This window comes from Macaca nemestrina, chromosome 5 (genome assembly GCF_043159975.1).
Source record: "Macaca nemestrina isolate mMacNem1 chromosome 5, mMacNem.hap1, whole genome shotgun sequence".
Classification (NCBI taxonomy): domain Eukaryota; kingdom Metazoa; phylum Chordata; class Mammalia; order Primates; family Cercopithecidae; genus Macaca; species Macaca nemestrina.
Genome location: NC_092129.1, coordinates 106,517,496 through 106,542,476, shown reverse-complemented (window position 1 = coordinate 106,542,476; position 24,981 = coordinate 106,517,496). Strand labels below are relative to the sequence as shown.

Sequence of the window (24,981 nt, the reverse complement as noted above, 5' to 3'; positions counted from 1 at the left end):
GAAAGTATGTTTTGAACAGAATTATTTCTTGAACTCCCATGAGGGAATTATTACTCAACTCTTTGGAAATAGCTTCATTACAAAGAATGTAAAATTTTCAGTCCATGAGATTTTGCCTGTATTTTATGTCAAACTTTGACCTGTTTTTGTGGCATAGTTAGGATCATATTTTGTCTTATAAGAAATTACAAATTTTCTTACAAATTCCATGAAATCTCTACATCCTAGAGCCGTTAGGAATCTCCAATTGCTCAGTGTCTCATGTAGTTTCTCAAATATTACATGTTGAAATTGAACTCCAGCCTTCCCTTCAGATTTTTTTTTCTCGTCTTTTTCATCAAGCCGGAAAGTTCAGAGCCATTTTAATTCTTATTTCTCCCTAATCATCCCCATCAAATCCACAACCAAGGATGATCATTTCTACCCCCAAAACGTATCTGCAGCCCATCTGCTGCCCTCTGCCATCACCCCGGCTGCCACCATTGCTTACTGCGATTGCCAAAATATTCCCTTTTTTCCCCTGCTTTCCTTTTTGCTGCCCTTTTTCTGAGCCATTCTCCACACAGTTATTTAGGTATTTTCTTAAGAGAAACTAGATCATTTGCTCCCTTGCTCAACACCCTTATATGATTTCTTTTGGTACTTAAGATAAAATTCAAGATCATTTTCTTGGTTTACAAAGCCCAGCGTATGTTGATCCCTGTCCACCCTGCCAGCTTTGTGCTTCACTAGTGCTGTTCCCTGCCTAAGAATGCCCCCGTCCCCGTCCTTCACTTGGCTAACTCTATTCATCCTTCAGATGTAAACTTAAATGCCAGTTTTCAAAGAAGACTGGGCCAAATCTCTCTTTTCAGACATGTTGCTCCTTCTTGGCTTGGTCAAGGAAGGCCTTTCTTTAGAGCTGATCCTAAATGACAGAAGGAGCAGCCCGTGAAAAGCCTGAGGCTCCTGCCTTCCAAACCAGGAGACTCAATTACTAAAGCTTTTGGAGAAGAGGATGTGTACACACAACCAAATAATTCAAAGATTTTTTAATCAGACAAGGCGTGCGTTGCAGGAAGTGAATCTCTACAAGTTTAGATGCCGTTGGCTTGGCTTAACAATGGATTCATTAGCGCTCAGTGACTCCAGCACACGTGGTGCCCCATACTTGGTTTCCTTTTGGGCAGGATGCATCCTAGAGTACAAAAAGTATGAATTTCAAGGTCAGTGAAACATGAACCCAAATATCAGTTCTCTCACTTATTAGCTGTCAAACTTGGACAACATATTTCTTTGCCTTGAGCCAGTCTCTAACTTGGCAGGCTGTGGTGAAGATTAAATAACATAACATTTATAAGGCACTTAGCACAAAGCAAATGCCTAAATGGCTGTGCTCATCATTTGCTTACATTATTTATCCTTAGGATAAAGTTACCAAATTACCAAATTTTAAGACTGCTTTACATATGATAAATGCAAACTTTTGAAAAGAAACAGTTGAACACATTGACCAGAATTCCTTGATGCCTTCTTGTGAAGGTAGGAAGAGAAAAATGATTCTATGTTTGAGGCAAAGGTAAATATTATAGAGAATATGGTTTCCTTTAGTTTTTATTTGATCTTTTTATTCCCTCTAAGGAGATGGTCTCAAAGAATGTGGAAAACTTCAGAAGCAGAATAAGACACACTTTCATTGACACATGGAGACCTTTACAGCTTTGTTTACCCAGTGATTTTTTTCAAAGCCCTAGATAACAAAATATCAAGAGTGGAATTGGGAGGCAGTCTTCCATACTGAAGACCTAGAGTAAAATCTTAGGTCAGAGTGATTCCACACAGACAAATGTTAGTTTGGCCCTCAAAGGAAAAGGAGTGTGTTCCTATTTCATTTCTGTCATCAAATGTTTTACATTTTAATCTGTCATAGGTTTTGGATTAAAAACTTGTTACATTCTTCATCATACTAAAATAAATTTTTATGCGCAAGCAGACTAATTCAGCAGATTTATTTAGCTTTTCCCTGATCTGGACGGAACAATGGTACGTTTTTTACTTCCATAAAGAATTTGTCCAAAGCACCAAATAGAAAGATAATTGTTTGCTTTCGTTGGTTTATTTTCTCCTTCCCTTTTTTTTCTAGGATTATGACAGTTTTTTTGAATCCAAGGAAAGCAACACAGTCTTTTCATTTTTAGGCCTGAAACCACGGTTGGCATCAAAGGTAGGTAAATCTTTTCTTATTCTTGTTTTAGAATTAATCTCTTTTGAGTTGTTCTTAGAGATGTGGAGTGACAGTGTTAGAGGAATGCATATTTAGTTTCTTAGTTTTGGGGGTTTTGCTTCCTCTCATGTGTAATTCGAGACTACCCAGTGTTAAAACATACAACAGAGGCTAGTTTTGGGTTTTTTTTCCCCCAATTTTTCAGTCGTTGCTATAAATAAGAATATTACCTTATTTCTAATTTATACCCCATTACTCCAAGAATTTAAGGTAGCAAAAACTAGTAGGTGCTTTCTGTTTAAAATTGCAATTTTTTTACTGTACATTTTTTGGAATAGCAGACTCAGAGTCTATTTAAAGGTGTTCTAAATTTACTCTCATTAGAGAAGAGATGGTCTATAATAATAAATGGTCAACCTTGAAAAAATCTTCAATTCCTTAATCAAAATATTTTGAAGCCACTTTATTAAGTCATATGTCTTAGAAAACATAAAGGAGCCGGGCGCAGTGGCTCAAGCCTGTAATCCCAGCACTTTGGGAGGCCGAGACGGGCGGATCACGAGGCCAGGAGATCGAGACCATCCTGGCTAACACGGTGAAACCCCGTCTCTACTAAACAATATAAAAAATTAGCCGGGCGAGGTGGCGGGCGACTGTAGTCCCAGCTACTCGGGAGGCTGAGGCAGGAGAATGGCATAAACCCGGGAGGCGGAGCTTGCAGTGAGCTGAGATCAGGCCACAGCACTCCAGCCTGGGTAACAGAGCGAGACTCCGTCTCAAAAAAAAAAAAAAAAAAAAAAAAAGAAAACATAAAGGAGCCAGTATTTTCTCATGTTTAGAACCAGAAATAATGTGTGTTATCACAACTTTATTAAGCTTGTAGATTCACTTTCAAAATAAGAAAAAACATTTCTTTATTAAGTAAGGTACTATTTTGATATTATTTCTTCTTTTAAAACACACATTTTAAAATTCTTTCTGATTATGAAAGTAGCCTAGACTCATTTTTTTAAATTGGGAAAATATTAAAAAAGGGTAAAATAAAGAATTAAAATCATCTCCCAGAGCTAACCACATTGACATTTTTGTGTATTTCCTTGCAGTCTTTATATACATAGTAATTGAGGTTTTGAGTGTTTCAAATTGAGACTGACTTCTAATATGTCTATTTTTAACACAACTGAAATAAAAGTACCTTCCCTAGAACTTCCATGTCTGAAAGTAGTAGGTCTTTTGAGGCTACCCAGGATTTGTACCATCTCTGGCATACCTGTAGGAGGAAGGCAGGGACCCTCAATAACATAATTATACACCAGCATCTGCAGTGCATAGCCAATGTGAAATCTTGCTTTGTTTTTACACCAGTAAGTCCACAGATGGTTGTGGGTGGTTTCCATGCACATGTTTTAAGCAGAGGCAAAACCCACACATACCATATTTAAAGGTTCTTAAAACTATTTTTATAAAGATGAAACATTTGAATACTTGTTAGGAAAATTAGAGTATTTTTATAACATATTTCATCCAAAGATATTAAAAGTCCAGATTTATCTTCAAAGAACTGTAAAAAACTAGGATGGGGTAGTCTAATGGATACATAAATCCAGTGGGCATCATTGTCTGTGCAAAACCTTTTAAAAAATATTGTTTGTTCCCATTTTCCCCAAATATGGAAATTCTTTAGAGACTGTGGGCTGACTTTTTTATTTTTCAAAGAAATGTATTTTCTCACTAGTTTCTCAGGAAACCTATGGTCTATGAAATATACATTCTCACATGGTTTGTGGCCATAGTATTAAAGTTGATCTTGGTGTCACTGAAGTTAACTTGATTTCAGGGGACCATCCCAAAGGTAGTGAGGACCCTGGACACCACCCCCATTCAGCCCACAGTTTTCAGGGACCTAAATCAGTTGTACCTGGGCAGGAGTATCTGGGACCAGAGTAGATGTCCATAGCACAAGGTCTGTGCCACTCTCCATGAACCATTTAGGGCTTTAAAGGCTAATAGCAATTCATACTTCATCGTTGTATGAGAGAAGTGAAAATATCTTCAAGAACAATTTAGCATTTTCTCTCTTCTGATCTTTTATTTTTCACCTTGGTAGTGATTCATCATATAGTCTACAGTCTAAACCTTTGAAAGAGTGTTCACAGGTTTAATGTACTAAAAGATGAAAGCCCTCTTTTCTCTTTTCCTTTCCTACTCCCTGTGTAGTATACACACATAAAAAACACGGCAAGAAAGCCTATCAGGAAACATAAAGACATCATTGGCACCTATAATTGCTCTTACATGATAGGAGAGGACATTCATGGGCCCAACAGGCACAGGTGCAGTGTAGGCTCTGACTGGGCTGCCCTCCATAGTGGGAGGGGCAAAGGCAGGCTGGAGGTCTCTAGATGGTGGCCTACAGGCCACATTTGTGCTGGATATGTTATTTGTCCTGTGAAGAGTTTTTAAAAGTATGTAAATGTTAGATGGTATGGAATCCCTGGTGGGGGTGGTGCGGTGATCTCAGTTTCCCTTGTGGTTAGCTGGAGCCCACAGTGGCTGGCCCATCATGATATCCAACTAATTCTGAGAAGGGGAGGCTGTTTCACCAATAATTTTTAGGTAGAAAACCGTCAAAGTTAAAATTTAGTAGACCCCAAGAAGGGCCTGTCGTAGAAGATTGTATTTTCAGATCCCTAGCTTTCAGGGGTGATATCCAAAGTAGGTAACAACTGGTCCACATTGGATGCTGACCAGCCAGAGCTTGAACAGCCACAGAGGCCCCCTGTGCCAGGTGTCAGCTCTTTATCCATTGGCTCGAGGGGGAGGGTGTGCAGGGGCGGCAGCTGGGAGATTGGGGCAGCGACTCTTGACTAACAGGTATGGTCATACTAGAGTGGTTCTTCATCTTGGGTTGCTATTAACGAGCATCTCTGCAGGCCCTCTGAGCAAGGTAGCCCCCACCCAGCCATCCACAGGTGGAACAGTACCTCTGAGAGGAATCTCAGTAGGTCATTGAAAACATGCAGTTTTCTTTCCACTTCTATATTTGGCAGGTCAGGTGGTGTGATTTAAATCTGGGCTCTGATGCTGAAACCCAGGATTAGCTCTTATCAGTCACATGGAGGTGATTTGTTATGATTTCCAGCATCTCTCTTCCTGACATTTAAAAAACCCCTGCCAAGGGTGAATTTTCTTGTCGATGTAATGCAATAACTGACCTTTTTTTTTTTTTTTTTTTTTTTTTTTTAAATAGGCAGAACCTTAGAGAAGAGTGGAAGATGACGGAGATGCATTTTGAAGCACCCCCTGGTACTCAGCACACACATGCTTACCTAATGCATCACTGTGACAAAAGCCACACGCATTATCAGTAACTTTGCTTGCCACGGAAAAGGTGTTTTTGAAAGATGTGGATATAATGAGAATTGCATGATTGCTTTAAGCCAAATCAGGTGGTGGATTTTTTTTTCTTATTTTATTTGCCTGCAGTTGCCTCACTCACTGGAAATACTGTCACCTGTTACAGGTGTACTTTCTTAATGACTGAAAGATAAGTGGGTGGCACCATCAGAGAGAAACTGTTGGATCTGCCCTAGGTTATAGTAGATGCCGGAATTGCGTAAACCCACTTATCTTTAAGCTGCCTGGATTGCATCTTTGAAATTTGTCTGCCAAGTTGTTAGAATCTTTGAATCAGAAGGAAAAAAAGCAGCGCTGTTTGACAAAGGGTGTTGAAGATTTTTGCTGCAGAATCACTTACAAACATCACGGTTCCTGTGCTTTGTAATAACACCTGGTGAAAAAGTTAGCTATACTAGATTTGTTTTAGTAATGGAAACTCTTACCCCTGTATATTATCCAAGCTCCTACAGATGTTTCCAGAAATCACTGTTGTAACATCAAGTGATCAGAACCAAGTTACTGGGATGACAATAATTGCTATTTGAAATACATGCTTCTTTATTTCTTGCAAGGGGCAAGTTTCATCCAAATGCCTAAGACTGCTTGAAAGATATATTTTAAGTGGTGCACTAATTAGATAGTAAATTTATAGGAAAATTGTCTGACAAGTATCTGAAGGCATTTTCAGCTCTAGCAATTTATTTATAATACATAAGTATTCATATATTTTTTAATGCAGCTCCCCTAACAGGCAGCTGCTGCTTCTATTTTGTGAAGGGACTATATTTTTTGAGAAAGGAAAATCTCAGTTAGATATATTTTGTGAACCCTTGATTAGACATATTAAAATATACCAATATTGTAGTAAAATTTAATTTTTCCTTATGTTACTTTTCATTTGCCTCTAACTTTGCTTGCTCATATTTCTGGCCAATGTACAGCCTCATATTTTTCAGAGTAATGCAGATACTTGTTCTCATTCCGTATGTGAGCACAAGTAAGTTTTCAGAGCAACACATATGAGAAAGAGAGTAACCCGGAATTGTACTTGTCAAGAAAAATCTATACTCCTATTGGAGTGGATGCTGATAAACATCGAACATATCTACTTCATTAGAGCAGAGGCTATTTTTCTGCATTATTGTCCTTATAACAGGGATGCTTAATTTTTTTTTAAACTAAAAGAGTTTTAAATTGCCAAACATGGGAACAGCCTTGAATAGGATAAATTTTCAGAGGACTGCCTAAAATATTTTATTCCTAGCATCCTGATTCTGGACTTTTCATTATAATCTGAGCAGGAAATTTATAAGAAATTGAAAGAGCAGAAGAATTACAGTCCTGTCACATGTGCCCAGCACTCCGCCTCATGCCTTGCTACATGTAGACTAGTCTAAAGAACTTGTTGAATGCTAAGGCTGAAATCCCAACCTGAGATTTGTAGTCCAGGATTACAACCAGAAGGAAAGTATGACAAATTTTTACTTAACTGGAGCGGACACGTGATCCACAATTTTCTCTTCAAGGGAAGCTGTTGTCAAATTATGGATATTACTTGTTAGTTGTCATTAAGATCCAGGTCAGATTCCGTTTGGCAAATCCCAGGGACTATCCAGGAATTTTTTTTTTAACTGGATATTGTGTCTGAGTATGTGAGTCTTCTGATAAAACTTAGAATTTCTTTTTAAGCAGTTGTAAAAATTGTCATGTTGTAATTCATTACTCAGCTAACATTTAGTCTACTCTTGCTAGTGCATGCCAAGAACCAACTTGGGAAGGTTGAGGCTTTGCAAGTTAACTGTTGGGGTTATAGGATCAATACCATACTTGCTAGACAAAGCTACCCAGATTTGTCTTATAATTTTTGAGTTAACCACAGTATACCTATTGTGATTATAGTAAACAGACTAGTGGGTAGTAATGCTAAATTACCATCACAGTTATGTACCATTTCCCCATCCCATTTTTTTTTTTTTTTTTTTTGATCAGCAAAGAAATACAGGAGACCAGCCTCGAGTGGTGCTGTACTTGTTATGAGAGAGGCAGCAGCACAGTGTGTGGCATTTACATGGTACCCGGGCTCCACAGAGTACCGAGATGTTGCTCTCTGGGACCACATTTAGTTCAGAGAATATGGGGTCCTTACTTGTATTCTTTTATCAGCTGATTTCAAAACACATAATAATAATTTTCTTGTTCCCTTCTTTAACTAGCTGCCTTTAGATTTTGATAATCACAGTCTTAAAATACTAGGAACAAGTGGATGGGAATTGTAGGCATAGATTTCGTATCAAGGGCATTTCAAGACAGAATTTTTATTTCCTGTAGTAGGCTTGTTGGAGCAAAGCAAATGTGCTGCTAAAAATCAACTTATGCCATTTTGAAATTAGATAAAATACGGAGTGCCATCCTGCTAGGTGTGTACAGACCAGAAGAAAATTTAGTTGGGAAAATACTTGTTTTTCCAAATTCTGGCCTTTTATTACAATCAAAGAAGAGAAAAAAGCAAGGTATTTTTTCCCCTCAGACTCTAATATATTTTAGATTTGTTTCTGTTTTATAGATTTAATTCAACACTTCCACATAGATGTTTTTATATTACATGAATTTAATAATAAACTAAACTAATTTTTTGTCTCCTGTTATTGAAAAGTACCAAAGCTTCCTTCTGTTTTGTTTGTTTGATTTTACTATAGGGTTTTGCCTTTTCTAGAGATACTTTTCATTTAACAGCTTTTGTTAAGTGTCAGGCTACACTTTGCTCTGTATAATTATTGTTTTCAGATTTCAGTTTTTATGTGTTTGTCTCTTAAGGCATTGGTGAAATCTCAGATTTTATATTCAGCATAAAGGAGAATAAATTCCAAAAAGCACATATTCTGAAAATGGAGTGTTTGTTCCCTACCATTTTTCACACTTCTCTTAATTTTAGTTCTGTTTAGTTGAGAGGCTGTGATTTTACTCTTGCCTGTGAACCTCATGCATGAAAGTGGCATATTAAATTGTAAAAATACAAACAGATCGTTTGATCATTCAAGGAGCCAGGCATGAGGTCCTGCACGAGAGTATTGGGAGGACACCATAGATTCATCTCAGACAGTAATCAGGACCGAGGATGGAATTAAATCACTCAGCCCCTGGGTTGGGTGGGGTGGTTCAAATGGATGACTGTGTGATCTCCTGAGTACACTGAAGCCACAGGCTGGTGGCTGTGTTCCCCGAATTGGGTACAGAAGACAAGGGCAGAGTGGCCGTGGCCCCTATTACCTTTGTAGCAGCCACATCAGAAAGCAGAAGAACACAGTATTTCTGAAGGCATTGTCTGAGGTTGATCTCATCACTGAACAATTTCAAGCCCTAAGCACCAGAACAGAAGGAGGGCGGAAGAAGGGATCAGAGGGAACAAGCTGTAGGTTTGCAGAAATGTGTGAAACCAAAATGATCACTGCCTACTTGTGACTCAAATCTTCAGAGTTTTCTTAGTTCTTCTAGAAATACAAGTCAGGTTTGTTTTCATCCTTTCTGTCAGCATGGATCAAGCCCCTAAAATGTGGTAAGTATTGTCAGAGCAGGACAATATCTCTACTCTCAAGTATGAGGGGAACAGAAACAAAGCAGCAGTTTTAGCCGGGGTTCAATGATAGAGTGGAGGTAAATTAAGAGCCTACAGGCTGTGATTCACCATTTGAAACATTATACGTATTTTTTTTTGTTATAAGCCATTTGAATTTTTAAAAAATTTCATACATGCAATGGAATATAGATATGTATATACACATATTATATATGCTAAAGTATAAAGAGTAATAATTATGATAATCAGCAAACCCCTGTGTGCCTACCACCCACCTTATTGCCTTTCCTTTGAGGTACCGTGTGCTCTTTCCTGAACCTATCTCTATCCCTGTCTGATAGAGGGAGCCCTATACTGAACTTTGTGTTGACCATAGCCTTCTTGTCCTTCATCGCCTTATCTCCATGTGTGTATCCTTAAAGAATAATAAATGGAATTAAACTGAATGTATTCTTCTGTCACCTCCTTTTTATGTTCATTGCCATCGGAGTTTTTTCACTGCTAAATATTATTCCATTATGAATATATTACACGTGTTCTCTTCTCCAGCTGGTGCTTATTGAACTGCATCTTTGTTTGAAATAGAAAAAGGTAATGTTGCTGTGAACATTCTTTTATGTGACTTCTGGTGTACATACTCAAGAATGGATGTATACTTGAATAGAATCGCTGGTTTGTACAATAAAAGCACATCATCGGTTTTAATAGATAAGGCCAAATTGCTTTCCAAAGTGCTAATTTATGCTCCCCACCAGTATACTAGAATTTGCGGCACTCTAGATCTTTTCCAATGTTTAAGATAATCAGAGTTGCATTTTTGCCAAGCTGGGGAGTATAAAATGTTACCTCATTGTGGTTTTATTTTGTAAATTTTTGATTATTAGTAAGTTGAACATGTTTTATTATGGGAATTCTTATTTCTTTTTCTTGGCAATCACTCTTCATGTCTTTTGCCTCCCTTCCTATTGAGTTTTGTTTTAATGATTAATTTTTAAAGTTTCTTTATATTTAATCTTTGATTGGTCAACATTTATTTAATCATTAAAGTGAAGAGAAACCAGAGTTAAAAGAAAACTTTTCTGAGGCCATTTCCAGAAATATGCTAAGCATGTGAATCTTTATTCTATTTAAGGAAAATAAAGTTAAATACATACATTTTTTCTTGTGTGCTGTTTTTTACCTTGTCAGCATCAGTCAAGAGTTGACTTCGGGAACTCCTCTGTGCTCTGGAAGGGCTTGTTCTTTGAAGCCATTTTAAAGCTCATCAGTTCCAGTTATTTCATAATAAATTAATGCTATTAATGTTATAATTTAGTTTTCTGCTACAGAATTTTACCAACAAGAAACCTTTATATAGACTGTTTAAATATGCACATCTCCTTAGTATGTCACCATATAATGGGCCTATGGCAATAGGCCAAAATGATGTTACACTTAAATGAACATTAAAAATGACTTATTTAAGTAATAGGAGATTGTATTGAACCCATACCCAGTTAAATAATCCTTAAGCTGAGTGAGGTAGATGGGCAACATGCTGAATATCACCCAGTGTATTGTGGTGGCGGCATGTTCCCATGGGTAAGCCAACTGGCAGGTAGAAGAACAAGAAACTTGAATGCAGTCTTACCTGCTGGGCCCCTGCTAATTGAAAGCATGACATTTTTGATAGACTGAGGACCCTGGCTGGCATTTGAAAGCATATTAACTGAAAAGTTGGTGTTGCTTATAATGAATAGGACAAAGATTTAGACCTTTTTGTAAAATAGCACTCCACACTGTTGTAATATACATCGTTTGTGGCCCTATAATAATAAAATCCATTATAATGAAACTTTCCACTAAAAAAGCTCTAGCACAAGAATCTACCATACTAATGTTATAGAAACGACAGCTCTATAGTTTAGAACAGTGCTATCCAGTGTGGTACCAACAAACCATATATAGCTATTGAGCACTTGAATTGTGCCTAGTTGACTCTGTGATATGAATGAAAATATATTCCAGATTTTGAAGACTTAGTGTGAAGAATGTAAAAAACGCATTAATAATTATTATATTGGTTATATATTGAAATAATATTTTAGATATATTAGGTTAAATTAAATATTAAAATTTCTCTTTCCTTTTTGTTAAGGTGGACACTAGAAAATTTAAAATTACATATATGGCTCATATTTTTACTGGACAATAGTGTTCTGTACAAACCTCTTTACCTGAATTTACAATAGAGAAATTAATACCTTTAAGAGGCTTTTTGGGTTTTGGCAAAATGTTACCTTCTTTCCTTTGTGATACTGAAAGGAAATGTGAACATCTTCAGGAACATAATTTTCTAATACTGCTGCCAAGATAAATATTTTTCTCATTTTGCTTTTTTGTCCCTCTAGGTTGAAGCACTTTTTGTAGTGAAAGAGAAGGTTTTTTTTTTTTTCGTAGAAAAACAGAATAATGTTTGTGTTTCTCATAATATGTGACATCTCTTTATGTGTCCAGTCTCTTGTTACTACATCATCGTATAAACTCAGTCTCTTGTTGAATTGGTTTCTGTGAACTAACTCATGTGGCATGTTTGTATTTTTAAAAATACATTTTATTGTATATATTTAAGGCATACCACATGATGTTATAAGAAACATATTTGTAGTAAAATGGTTACTATCATGGAACAAATTAATGTATTCATCATCTCACATAGTTACCCATTTTCCCTCCTTGTGACAAGAGCAGCTATAATCTATACCTTTAGCAAAAATCCTGAATAGAACATGCTGTTAACTACAGGCCTAATGTTGTGCCTTTGGATCTTTAGGCTTGTTTATCCCACATATTTGCTACTTTATATCCTCTGACCTACATTTTTCCACCTTGCCCCCCCAACCCAGACTTAATAACCACTGTTTTATCCTCTCTATATTTGACCTTTTTTTTTTTTTTCCAGTTTATCCATGTTGTGGCAACATTATCTCCTTTTTTAAGGCTGAATACTATTTCTGTCTGTCTGTCTGTGTGTGTGTGTGTGTACACACATACACTATAGCTTATCTATAATAATGCAACTGCAACATCTCTGTCCGGTTTCTTGTTACTCTATCATCTTATAAAGTTGATATTTCCTGTTGAATTGGTCTATGTCTGTGAATTAAATCATAGTGGCATTTGTGTATTTTTTTCCTTGTTTTAAGAAAGGGAACTTAATGAACCACACGGATACCATCTACAATCTGCAGAACAGTGATGAATATTAATAGAGTTTAGTCCTAAATTTTCTAAAATGTTAATTCTTTGCATCTATAAAACTCAGTTGAGCCTGTAACAATATATGAATAATCTGGCCAGGTGCAGTGACTCATACCTGTTAATCCTAGTATTTTAGGAGGCCGAGGTGGGAGGGTTGCTTAAGGCCAGGAATCCCAAGACCAGCCTGGACAACACAGCGAGATACCTTCTCTACAGACAATAAAAATGTTAGCCAGGGATGGCAGCACACACCCATAGTCAGGAGGCTACTAGGGAGGCTGAGGCAGAAAGATTCCTTTAGCCCAGATGTTTGAGGCTGTAGTGAGCCATGATCACGCTGTGGTACTCCAGCAGGGACAATGGAGCAAGACCCTGTCTTACAAGAAAAAAAAAGAATATATGGATAATTTGCCTTTTAAACGTTTCATTCTGGGCTGGGTGTGGTGGCTTATGCCTTTAATCCCAGCACTTTGGGATTGGGCGGATCACCTGAGGTCAGGAGTTGGAGATCAGCCTGGTCAACGTCGTGAAATCCCATCTTTACTAAAAATATAAAACATAGCTGGGCATGGTGGTACACACCTCTAATTCCAGCTACTCTGGAGGCTAAGACAGGAGAATCGCTTGAACCCAGGAAGCAGAGGTTGCAGTGAGCCGAGATCGTGCCACTGCACTCCAGCCTGGGCAACAGAGCGAGACTGTCTCAAAAAAAAAAAAAAAAAAAAATAGTTTCCTTCGGGCATTATTGCCAAAAATTAAAAACAGAATGTGTGATTATTAAGGGAAAATTCTTCCTTTCCCTGCCCAAGGTCTTTTCTTTTTTCTTTTTTTTTTTTTTTTAATACCGTCACACTCTGTTGCCCAGGCTGGAGTGTGGTGGCACAATCTTGGCTTACTGCAGCCTCTGTCTCCCAGGTCCAAGCAATTCTCATGTCTCAGCCTTCCAAGTAACTGGGATTACAGGTGTGCCCCACCACGCCCGCCTAATTTATTTATTTATTTATTTATTTTTTTATTTTATTTATTTTTTTTTTTAGTGGAGACGGGGTTTTGTCATGTTGGTCAGGCTGGTCTCGAACTCCGGACCTCAAGTGATCTGCCCACCTCAGCCTCCCAAGTGCTAGGATTACAGGTGTGAGCCACTGCACCTGTCCTGCCCAGGCTTTTTAACCATTTATTTTGGCTATTCTCTTAGCAAAGTAATTTTGGGAGAAAAACCAGTATTATTTTTGTCATTATAATTGATGGTAATAGCACTCATTAAGTGGAAGAATTTTTTTTGCATAATTGTGTTTGGGATCCTTTCCTGAAATAAGAGTGATTGTGTTATACCCTTGCAAGCCCAGGCGATGTCAACCATCTCTTGTGTGGTGTAGTTACTTCACGTGTTGCTTTGGATCTCATCCTTTGTCATTCTAATGAATTGCTATACACACCTGTGTGAGATTTAGCTTTTGGAGATTTAGCTTTTGGGTTTGCCTGTATTTATTTATCTTGTCCCAGATAAATACAAACATTGTTCATGATAATTTGATTTAGTTTTTGATATTATCATCCCATTTGTGTACATTCTCTTTTATTTTCTTCCCTGCCAGTCTATTTCATGTCATGTACTAATAACATCACTAGGTTGAAATACGGATTCTGGGCCCTGACAGCCCACAGCTTGGCTCCAAGACTGACTCTGAGATCAATAGCTGGGCTAAAATACCAGAATTTGGCATCGACTTTGTGACCCTAGCCCAGAGGAATCCTTTTCTCCCTCCCTTCCTGTCTTTAGTGGTGAACCACTCTTAAATAATCTGCTCCTAGCCATGTCCTAACCAACTAGTATGGCTAACAAAAGTGATGACAACAGCACTATTTTCACTTCCCAGACTAGGAACCAGAAGGAGTAACTCCAACTGCTGCCTCCCTTACTGTACTGTTTTACATACCTAGTAAATGTTTATTATTAAGCTGTATCCTAATCATAGATGAGGAGCTGAACACTGACAGTTTTTCCATCCTAGTCATAAGGGGGCTGTGCAAACAGAATTTTAGCAGTTACATATTTAGCAGGTTAAATGACTCCAGCATTTGGACTTGTGGACGGCTTCTGAACAACAGCATCAGGAAAGCCCTGCCCTATCATTGACCCATTGAGGGCACCAGACTGCCTCTAAGTGAAAACATTCCAGAGTGACCCAGTTCTCTAGTGGCAACTTTACCCAAACTCCAAAACATGTAACCAGCTACATCTGCAGTGAGGTTGGGCATGATACTGCTGGAATCAGAGATGCAGGCAAAATGACAAGTGGATGCTAAAGGAATTTAGGTGGTGGTGGTGTCTACCTGAAAAGACAGCTGTCTGCCTGAAATACCACATTTTAGAAAGTGGATTTTAAGTGCTGATGAAGATCTGATTTCTACAATGTTTTCATCATTACTGAAAACTGTTTATTGGTCTCCCTGACGCAAATGGCCCTTTTATTGGTAATATTTTCAATACCTTATAATTTAATTCGAATATTTTTCTGATTGAAATAGCATCCTTTGCATCAACAAATAAGCTATCCAGCCAAAGCCTGAGAATTTTGTGCTAACAAGTCATTTTTCTTCTTTGTACTTTGGTTTGTGTCTTTTACATGATGAACATCTGAGAAAGGAGAAAATAAGCCTTCTTTTATTTCAGTAAGGGCATAATCACCAGTCACCAGTTTAAACCCAAATATATTGTTATAAAAAACAAATCCATGATCTCTTATCTTGTATTAAGACAATTTTATGGAGTATGTTGATACTGAGTATTATACTTGCTTGCATTACATTGTTGAAGAAAGTGTAGCACTCGGTAACTTACCTGTGAGCATAAATGTTCACTGTTGAGTGTCTCAGGAGCTGCTTTTTTGGGTATTTTTTATTTTGTGCTATTTAATTTGGGTCAGCTTTTGTATTAGTTCGTTTTCACCCTGCTATGAAGAAATACCCAAGACGGGGCAATTTATAAAGGAAAGACTCAAAGTTCTGCATGGCTAGGGTGGCCTCAGGAATCTTACGATGATGGCAGAAGGGGAAGCAAACATGTCCTTCACATGGTGGCAGGAGAGAGAAGTGCCAGCGGGGAAATGCCAGACACGTATAAAACCATCAGATCTTGTGAGACTCACTCTAACAGGAGAACAGCATGGGGAACCACCCCCATGATGTAATCACCTCCCACAAGCTCCCTCCCACAGCACATGGGATTATAATTCAAGATGAGATTTGGCTGGGGACATAGAGCCAGACCATATCAGTTATGTAACTCAAAGACAGCAATTACTTGTATGTCCTTTTTAAAAACTTATATACAATAAATTTGCATATAAAAACTGACTCTACAGTCAAATGAAATACCTGGTTTATTAGTATGTGTTTAGTCTATCTGATAAATATATGGCCATGTACTGAAAAGTCTAGTTTTTTTCTTACGTTATCATTAGAACTTTGATTCCCGTCATCTTTTCTGCTGACAATTACCAGTTAGAAAGTTTGAAATATTTTTTGTCAGTCTAAGACCGATTAGGAGATAAACATCACACCATGATTTAAACAGGGGAAGTTAAATATAAAGAAATGCTGAACTCTGATAAAAGAGTGACTACTAGGTATAAGAAAACTCTATAATTTTTCTTAGGGGTAAGGGAGACTATCCAAAGAAGGACAGACTTGGAAGGGATGCTGGGCTTCAGACTCCTTGTAAAGTTATATTTGCAGTCCACTGGATGGTAGAAAAGTTCACTGGGCAAGCAGGAAGCAACCCTCTAGAGTGCAGGCTGGGGCCAGGTGAGCCTCAGGGAGTGGCCGGGCTTGCAGAGAGAAGGGGCATCAGTGCAGACAGGAGGTCTGGAGCACATGGTATTCACATCAAGAGGGCTGTGTGAGGTTATCATCAGGCCAGACGGGAGCTGCAAGGTTCCCGAGAGGCCACGTGTTCTGGGCCCCTGAGCTGGGGCAGAGCTACCTATACTGCTGACATACCATGCAGCAACCAGACACCGCAAGACAGTCTCCTCGCTCCTGCAATATCCCTTCAGCACGCTCCACCACGAAGGCTTCACATTGTTCTCAATGTGAAGAAGAAAATTTTAAAAGATTTCTGTCCATGATCACAGACAGGTATTGAAGCATCAATTTGGAGCTAAGATGCAATAAACTGGAAACAGGTACATGTCATAAAAGGATTCCGTAAAAGGATTCTCTTAGGGACTTTTCGTCTGGAATTAGTCATGTTCATTAACAGCAGAAGGTTATCAGTGTTTTGTGAAGTGTAGGTAATTTAAGTGAAAATTTGCATTACAGGAAATACTGATGCCTTGCTATCAAGTATCCAAACCTTCATTGCGGGAAGCCAGCAAATCAGTTATTAACCAAGCTAATGAGTGGCTTATACGAGATATAACTGACAGGAGGATGCAAGGTTGGGAATATAACATGGGCTTCTGGCCAGCCTTACTTTGTGGGTCTATACTCAGTTCCATAAAGCTGTTGAAATTTAATTTCAAGGGAAAAGCATGGTGCTGAAGTGCATACTTAATGCTTATAAAAATGACTCTTCATGTAATCAGTTATTCTGGTGACATACACTAATCTATTTTTAGAGCTTTGGTCTTAGCCCAACCCTAGAATTTCTCTTTAATTTCAAAACAATAAATACAAACAGCCCAATGGTTCTATAAAGGACATAGCTATTGGCTGTCTTTTTGTTTTTAAGTTACTCCTGTGGCAAATAGGAAATTGAAAAAAATTGTCTGTAGCTTCCAACCTATTCATTCCTCCTAAAAGGTCTTACTTATAATGGAAGACAAAGAAGGTGCTTAGGAAATAGGAGGTGCCAGATCCAATTAAATCCAGTGATTCTGTGCATTCCCAGACTCACGGTCCATGGTGCCTAGTGATTAAGTGGGTGGTGATAGATGGGTAGATGATCCTGCCAGACATTTTCCCTTTATTAACTTTAAGCAAGGCTGAAGTAAAAGAAAAATTAATTTTACTGAGAAAGTAATTCGTTTCAAAAGTGGCTTGTCTAGGACATGATTTCTTACCAGTGTCTCTCCAGCTTGATGCTTGAGCCCTTGGTAGGCGCCTCTTTTCTGTTTATTTTCTCATTGATATTTGGGGTTTTTCCTACCATCAAGACATGTTTATCAAGTCAAGAGTAGCAAATAGGTATTCACAGTAGTCCTGCTATTCTGGACTTCGTTGGGAATGAATATGAAAGTTACTTCCAGTGTGGCTCTGTCATATTAGGAGCTTATTATGCAGTGTTTACATCATTGTGATGTGGCCAAACCCACAGTAGCAAAGAATCTGTGCTGGCAAGGAGGCTGCACTAGAGGCCTCTGGACCCATTTAATTCATAGGCTCTATGCTATGGATATTGCAGATGTCTACAAATCAGCGCTTAGCATTGGTGTTAGTTCCAAGAGCTAGTTAACCTCACCCCATAACCTCAGAATTTGTCAGGCATTAATATGGAGGCTAGGGGCAGATAGGGAGATCTGGGACTATTACTTTACAGATGTATTAGTTAACTGAACATTCTGGTTTCTCCAACAGCCAAAAGGAAGAGTTAGTGCTGGCTTACAATGAAAGCAGACCAAATCATGAGACTATTTATTTTTATTTTATTATTTAACTGCCCACTTATTTCCATTTGACTGATGTTCTCTGATATTCATACACATTTTTTAACCCTTAACCAGCACAGTCAGTTCAGTCACTAATAGCACCTCTGGGTTGTTTCCCTGAGAAAAACTCTGGCCTGCATGGGCTCGTTATTAATTTCAGCTCTGAAGTCAGAAATCAACATGAATTGCTTGCCTGACAGAAGTCTGACAGTTTAGCAGTTACTAGATATAGCCCTTAATATGAGCTAACTGCTGTTCAGTATTTTTCTTGGGTAGAGCAAGTGGGTGGATGATAAAAACAGCATGTTCTCTCATCTTACAATAACCTTGATTATAGTCAAAGTTCTTTGCCTAACAATAACTTTGGTTATATTCAAAGCTGTCAGAAAATGACTGCATAAATATTAAACGTAAGATTTGGAAAACACTCATTTTTAGATACGTGTGTGTGTATGTGTTAGTACATATGTACATATATAAGGGGACATTAGCCTTAATTTTTAGTTCTACTAAGTCTCTGTTTAAAAAAGTGAGAGGCGGGTGTGGTGGCTCACACCTGTAATCACAGCACTTTGGGAGGCCAAGGCGGGTGGATTGCTTGAGTCCAGGAGATCGAGACCAGCGTGGGCATTGAGGAGAAATCCCATCTCTGTAAAAAACAGAAAAATTAGTCATGTGTGGTGGTCCATGCCTGTAGTGCCAGCTACTTGGGAGGCTGAGTGGAAGGATCACTTGAGCCCGGGAGGACAAGGCTGCAGTGAGCCATGATTGCATCACTGCACTCTAGCCTGGCGAGAGTGAGACTGTTGAGAGAGAGAGAGAGAGAGAGAGAGAGAGAGAGAGAGAGAGAGAGAAAGAGAGAGAGATGCAAGGACTATCTTTAAATAAAACATTACTTCCAGTTATTCAGGTCTCAGCCTAGGCTATGAAATGTGACTTACAGCATCCATCAGAAGTAAAATGCAATAATTACAAATCAGTGTAACAGGAAGAATATCATGCAATACCATGGCATAAATAAGGACATATAAACAAAGGAAATAATTCTAGCATAAAGAGGAAAAATGGGACTGACGTTTTTGTAAAAGCTTGTTGCATGTTTTCAAATCAAGACAGGGAAGTCTTCCAAATTTAGCAATGTGTAGAAACATTCTCAGGCCGGGCGCGGTGGCTCAAGCCTGTAATCCCAGCACTTTGGGAGGCCGAGACGGGCGGATCACGAGGTCAGGAGATCGAGACCATCCTGGCTAACACGGTGAAACCCTGTCTCTACTAAAAATACAAAAAACTAGCCGGGCGAGGTGGCGGCGCCTGTAGTCCCAGGTACTCGGGAGGCTGAGACAGGAGAATGGCGTAAACCCAGGAGGCGGAGCTTGCAGTGAGCTAAGATCCGGCCACTGCACTCCAGCCCGGGCAACAGAGCCAGACTCCGTCTCAAAAAAAAAAAAAAAAAAAAAAAAAGAAACATTCTCATGAAATCAGAAAAGGGGGTACTGGAGGGCAGGTTTTCATCCTTTCCAAACTCTTCTAAATTCTCCCACCCAATGCTCATTTCAGATTCAAAATACCATACATTTACATTTATAAATTGAAATTTTAGAATGGGAAAGGACCAAGTGTTAGTGACTAGTGAAGTTTCAGGGTATTTCCAGAACTCTAAATGCATCTGCCCTTTAATGTTTGCTGCCACTTGCTTTCAAAAACCCAAATCAACTCATAGTTTTTTCCAAAAAATGCATGCAAATCTAGTAGAAGGGAAAATACCACACAAAAAAAATAGTGCTGTATAAAAAACCCAATTATTTGTGTGATTATGGAACTGGGTGCACCTTTAACAAATACTCCTGATAGTCAAGCAAATCCAAGATGTTCTAGTGCTGACATGGGAAACAGAACTAAAGAATAAAATGTGAAGTAATCAGGTATATCATTTACTCTCATTTAGTTAGAATTTTGCTCAAAAAAGTTGAGCTAGAATGGAACAGAGGAAAATGGCGAGGTTCTGTGATTAAATGTATATTTGCTGTATAATCTTGAAAAAATACTAAATGTGTGGCACATATGTAGACAGCCGAGTGCCCTTTGATAACAGCACTTGGGTCGTAGCGACATCTAGAGGCCTCATCTCTGAGTACAGTTACAGGGTGGGCTTTGTGTTGCATTTTAACCCTCACTGTGGTAAATAAAAAGACCTGTGAAGATAGCTGTGAAAATAAAATCTACCCTTTAAAAAAGTCGATTATAGTATATGAGATTTATTTATGTTAAATTAGAAATGAAGGTCTGGGGAAGGAGAAGCTGCAGTATTTCAGAAAGTTACTTAAGCGAGTCAGGAAACCTGGGTTCTGGAAGGAGGTGGGCGTTCCTCTCCTTTTGTTGGGGAGAACAAGGAGGGAGAGACCTGATAGGGGGCAGGAGCCCATGGCCAGAGGCATCATGCTCCAATTCACATGATTGCAGTGCTCATTCTCAAGGAGTTCCAGAGAATTTTAAAGTAAATCATAGACCACGTAAGATTCCCTATAGCATCAATCACAGGATTTTGCATTGGTTAGCTATAGAAAATATGCACATAAACATGACTTTGCGTTTTGGTGGAGTGCTGTAGTGCGGAGCACACTGCTGTGCTAGCTGGGCCAGCAGAATGCTGGGGACAGAAGCCCTGGGGGTATGAAAGGTGCCTTTCTTGTCAGGTCTGAGAGCCATCACCTGGGCTTCCCTTCACCTGGGCTTTCCATGCTGCTCAGGGAGATAGAACATAACGACAGAGAAGATGAACCCAGAGGCACTTTTCTATTCATGCGTTTTGCAAAAGAACAATCATCTAGCACCATATTGGTTTCCTATACCCAAACTTAGTGGCTTAACACAATGAACATATATCTTGGAATTCAGGAGGTCGGAAGTCTAAAATGAGTCTCACAGACTAAACTCAAAGTGTCTGTAGGGATGCTTTCCTTTCTGTTGACTCCAGCAGAAAATCCATTTCCTTTCCTTTTCTAGCTTCTAGAGGCTGCCTACAAGCCTTGGCTCAAGGCTGCATCACTCTGACTCTGACACTCCTACCTGCCTCTTAAAGGGACCCCTGTGATTATACTTAGCCCACCCACATAATAATCCAGAATAAACACCCCATCTCAAGATCCTTAATTCCATCTGCAAGGTCACTTTTGCGCATGTAAGGCAAGGCATTCACAAGTGCCCGAAATTGGGATGTGATCTCTCTGGGGATGGGATTGGGGGTCAGGGGAGGAGGGCACCGGCATTATATTCCACTTACCACAAGCGTTATATAAGCCAACACTTAACCAGGCACAGGAGATATAAAGTCCCTGCCTCTGACGGGGGATGGGACTGGGGATCATGCAAATAAATCAGATTTTCCAGCAGTGCAAAAGACTATAGATAACTCAGGAAGAGGCTAGCTCTGCTGAGGCAATCAGTTCACATACCCCAAGCAAGTGACATTTGACTGAAGTCTGACAAATCAGGAAGAGTTAGACAGATGGGTGGAAAGGGAGTTTTAAGCAGAGCAAAAAGCATATGCAAAAGTATAGAAATGTATAAAACAGCTCAGCAGTTTCCATGATTAACGATATACTGGATTGTGTTGTTGAAAGTGGCAGAAGATGAAACTGTACCTAATGGCTCAACTGTGTTAAGAGAGATTCTTCTTCCTCTGATAACAGCTGTTCTGGCTCAGAAAAGAGGAGGTTCGTCTTCTCTTACATAAACATTGCTTCCCAGTGTTCACGGTGTTGGAAATTCTGTTCAAACCTGGTCAAACAGCCAAATGTATTTTAATCTACCTTTTTATTAGCCACTTCTAATGATAAAAGAAAAAGGAACTATAAAGCTAGAAAGAAGATAAGCAATTGATGATCCAATGAAATTATTAAAAGACAATTTCTAGAGAAAGATGTATAATATATTTTTCATAAGACTCTTAATATAGTTCTGTTCTCTCACCATTGGCCTCATGAAAATTTTAGTGAGATTTTTATTAAGAAAAAAAGATCACCATGATAAAGACCCAAAGGTGAATTGTTAAGAAATGTGAAACAAATGTGATATTATTATTGAACCATTTCATACTAACAGCTTGTAAAACATCTATTTCTCTGTTATTAGGGAAATTTTATTTGATTTTTATCTTTTGAATACGGACAGATCTACAGCTGGTGCCTATTTTCCTGAATGACAAAAGATATAAGAAATGTGGCTAGGAAACTGTGAAGGTCAATGAATTTAATCTCCTGACCTACTCAGACCCCTTGCCTGCAAAGTTGGTGAGAGGCGTTTCATAAGGAAAGCACAAAGTTTAATAAATATCCGAAAGCTCACTTTGTGCCAGGCATTGTGCTGGGCCTGCAGGAAACAAAGAGTGTAAGATAGACTTTGCCCTCAAGGAATCACAGACTAGCTGCAGGGTAAGGTGGGGAACAAATACGTGTAAGCAGCTCCGTTATTGTCTATGTCAGATGATATAATTGAAAAATGTCCAGGATGAAAGTGCTACTAAAACAGTGGAAGGACACTTACCTAATTCTATCTTGGAGAGTCTGCCAGAAAGGTCTTGTTAGAGGAGGTCACTCTTTTTTTTTTTTTTTTTGAAACGGAGTCTTGCTCTGTTGCCCAGGCTGGAGCGCAGTGGCGCGATCTGGGCTTGCTGCAAGCTCCGCCTCCCGGGTTCACGCCAATCTAGAGGAGGTCACTCTTAAGATCAATCAGGGTGAATGAATGAATGATCAACCAACTAATTAATCAATAGAAGGAAATTTCCTGGGGAAGCAGGCTGGGAGGAGAGCACATTGGTCAGAGGCAATAGCATGTGCAAGGGATGGAGGTGGAATAAAGGTTACACATGATAGAGTCATCACAGATGCATTCTGGGCAATGGACTAGATTGTAATGAGCCTGGTATTCTATACTATAAGATTTGAAAATTAAGTTATAAACCCCCACTACTCAAAGTGTGGTCCAAGGACCAGCAGCATCACATGAACCTTGCTAGACTCCACTCCAGGCTAGAAGCACATTTTAACAAGATCCCCAGGTGATTCAGGGTCACAATAATGTGTGAGAAGCGCTCCTGCAGATATTGAAAAGCATTGATGGATTTAAAGTAAGAGTATCAAACAAATCATATTTGTGTTTTCAGGAAATCACAGAGTTTGGCAGTGAGAAGGGAAGATGAGCTATGGGAGAAGGTGATGTGAGGAAGAATAAAGGCTCAGAGACCATTTAGAAAGTTAATTTATGGATGATAAGAGTTTGAACTAGGGTCATGGCCATGGATATGTCTTACTAACTCTGGAAGAAATGGAGAGTAAAGGACTCAAGTGTTCTAGCTTGGTTGATAGATGCAATTATCCAAAACAAGGAGCTTAATGAGGCTCCTTTTGGACACCCTGAGATTGTTTGAAGCACAGGTGAAACAGTCAGGTGGATAATTTCACCACCGAACAGCACCGTGACTGACAATTCAGGAAGCTCTGGAGAACAGAAAAGGAAGTAAAATCTGAAGAATTAGGAAAACCAGTAGAAAGCATTGTATGGAAAGCCAAGGGGAAGAAAGTCTTTGAGAAAGATCAGGTCAAATGAACACTAGAGCATATCCTTTAGATTTGACATTCTGGGAATTGTGGTAGAATTCCTTAATTATTAATGTACCAAAAAGTCAGAAATAATTACTGAAATTGAGCAATAGTGAATAGAAATGGAGTAGGGCCAGTGGTAGCCAGAGAAAGTTACTAAAAACAATGTAAGTTGGGACATGTATAATTCTAGTAGCAGGTGTTATTTTTAAGGACTCTCATGGAAGCAGGTTAGCCACTTAAACATGAGGATGCTTTGGCTGAAATCTTATAAAAGCCCACTGAAACATGGGGAGCCCAGAAATAAGGTAAAAATTGACAAAATTGAGATCAGAGATGCTTGAGGCTCTATAAAGATTTTCAGAGAAGGAAAACAGATGAAAGAAAGGAGTGAATCTTCTTTTTAAACTGGTCATTTAGAACGACATAAGTTTTGTACTGGCTCATTAAGAACAGGTATGTGGAGTTAAGCCTTCTTACTGTCTTATACAACTAACGTCTTCTCAGTCAGCTGTTCATGCTACAGTGTATTGGAAGCTCTCTGCATTTCACTCCTAGGTGTAATTCTTTAGTGTATTAGAAACTGGGTAGGCTTCATTAGGTTCTTAATTAAGTATTAATTTATCATATTCTGTGAGCTACATTGAGCTGTTTTTTAAATCACAGTAATTTACTTTTTAGTATCTTCAAAAAAATGTGTGCTTCCAGGGATCTTCTACCCAGGAAACAAAGCCCACGGGAAGACCATCACCTAGAAACGTTAAAACATCACAGACACTTGGGTAACTAGCTGTATCTAATTTTACCTTCTGCCATTCTAGAATAACTCATTCAAACTTAATTTGAAAATATTCTTTCTGTTCCCATAATTTTTGTGTTTCTTGTCTTTTAAAAGTAATTAAAATGAAAAACAAGAGACTAATTGCTATACTTGTAGGAGTCTTTATTTTTATGCGGTCATTGTATACAATAATTTCCTCCTCTAAACAAAGCACGCTGAATCTGAAAGATTTTTTAATTGCCTGCTAATTGAATTAGTTCAATTGTTGGCCCTACAGGGAGACCTCCCATACATGGTCTTTATTCGTTTAACTCTATTTGTTTCCTGTCATCATTCCCAGTTTACACGCTTCCTTCCCACTTGCATAGTGTACATAATTAGATTCAACTGGTACTGAATCGAGCTTCTAGCCTCTTTAAGCCTACCCCACTTTCCGTATCAGTCCTTCTCATTGGGCAGCCTGGTGTCCACTAAGAGCTCCCATCACCAGCACCTGTTGCCAAAGATCACTTTGGTTATGAGATAAGTGGGACCAA

General features: G+C 38.7%; 1 protein-coding gene and 1 long non-coding RNA gene across 3 annotated transcripts in view; one reads left to right on the top strand and one right to left on the bottom strand.

Annotated features, from left to right (window-relative positions):
- The window catches only part of LOC105496835 (SH3 domain binding glutamate rich protein like 2), a 72,096-nt gene extending 62,474 nt beyond the window's left edge, over window positions 1-9,622 (top strand). For both annotated transcript variants that reach the window (XM_011767449.2, XM_071096815.1), the window contains 2 exons: window positions 2,123-2,203; window positions 5,454-9,622. In XM_011767449.2, coding sequence (XP_011765751.1) covers window positions 2,123-2,203; window positions 5,454-5,465 — 93 coding nt within the window. In that variant the 3' untranslated portion in view covers window positions 5,466-9,622. The remainder of the gene's footprint in view (window positions 1-2,122; window positions 2,204-5,453) is intronic.
- On the bottom strand, window positions 1,047-17,604 carry LOC139363363 (uncharacterized). Its single transcript, XR_011623603.1, has 3 exons — window positions 17,483-17,604; window positions 4,499-4,649; window positions 1,047-1,177 (listed from the first exon to the last, which is right to left on the bottom strand). It is a non-coding gene; the product is annotated as an uncharacterized lncRNA (long non-coding RNA).
- Between the last annotated feature and the right edge of the window lie 7,377 nt (window positions 17,605-24,981).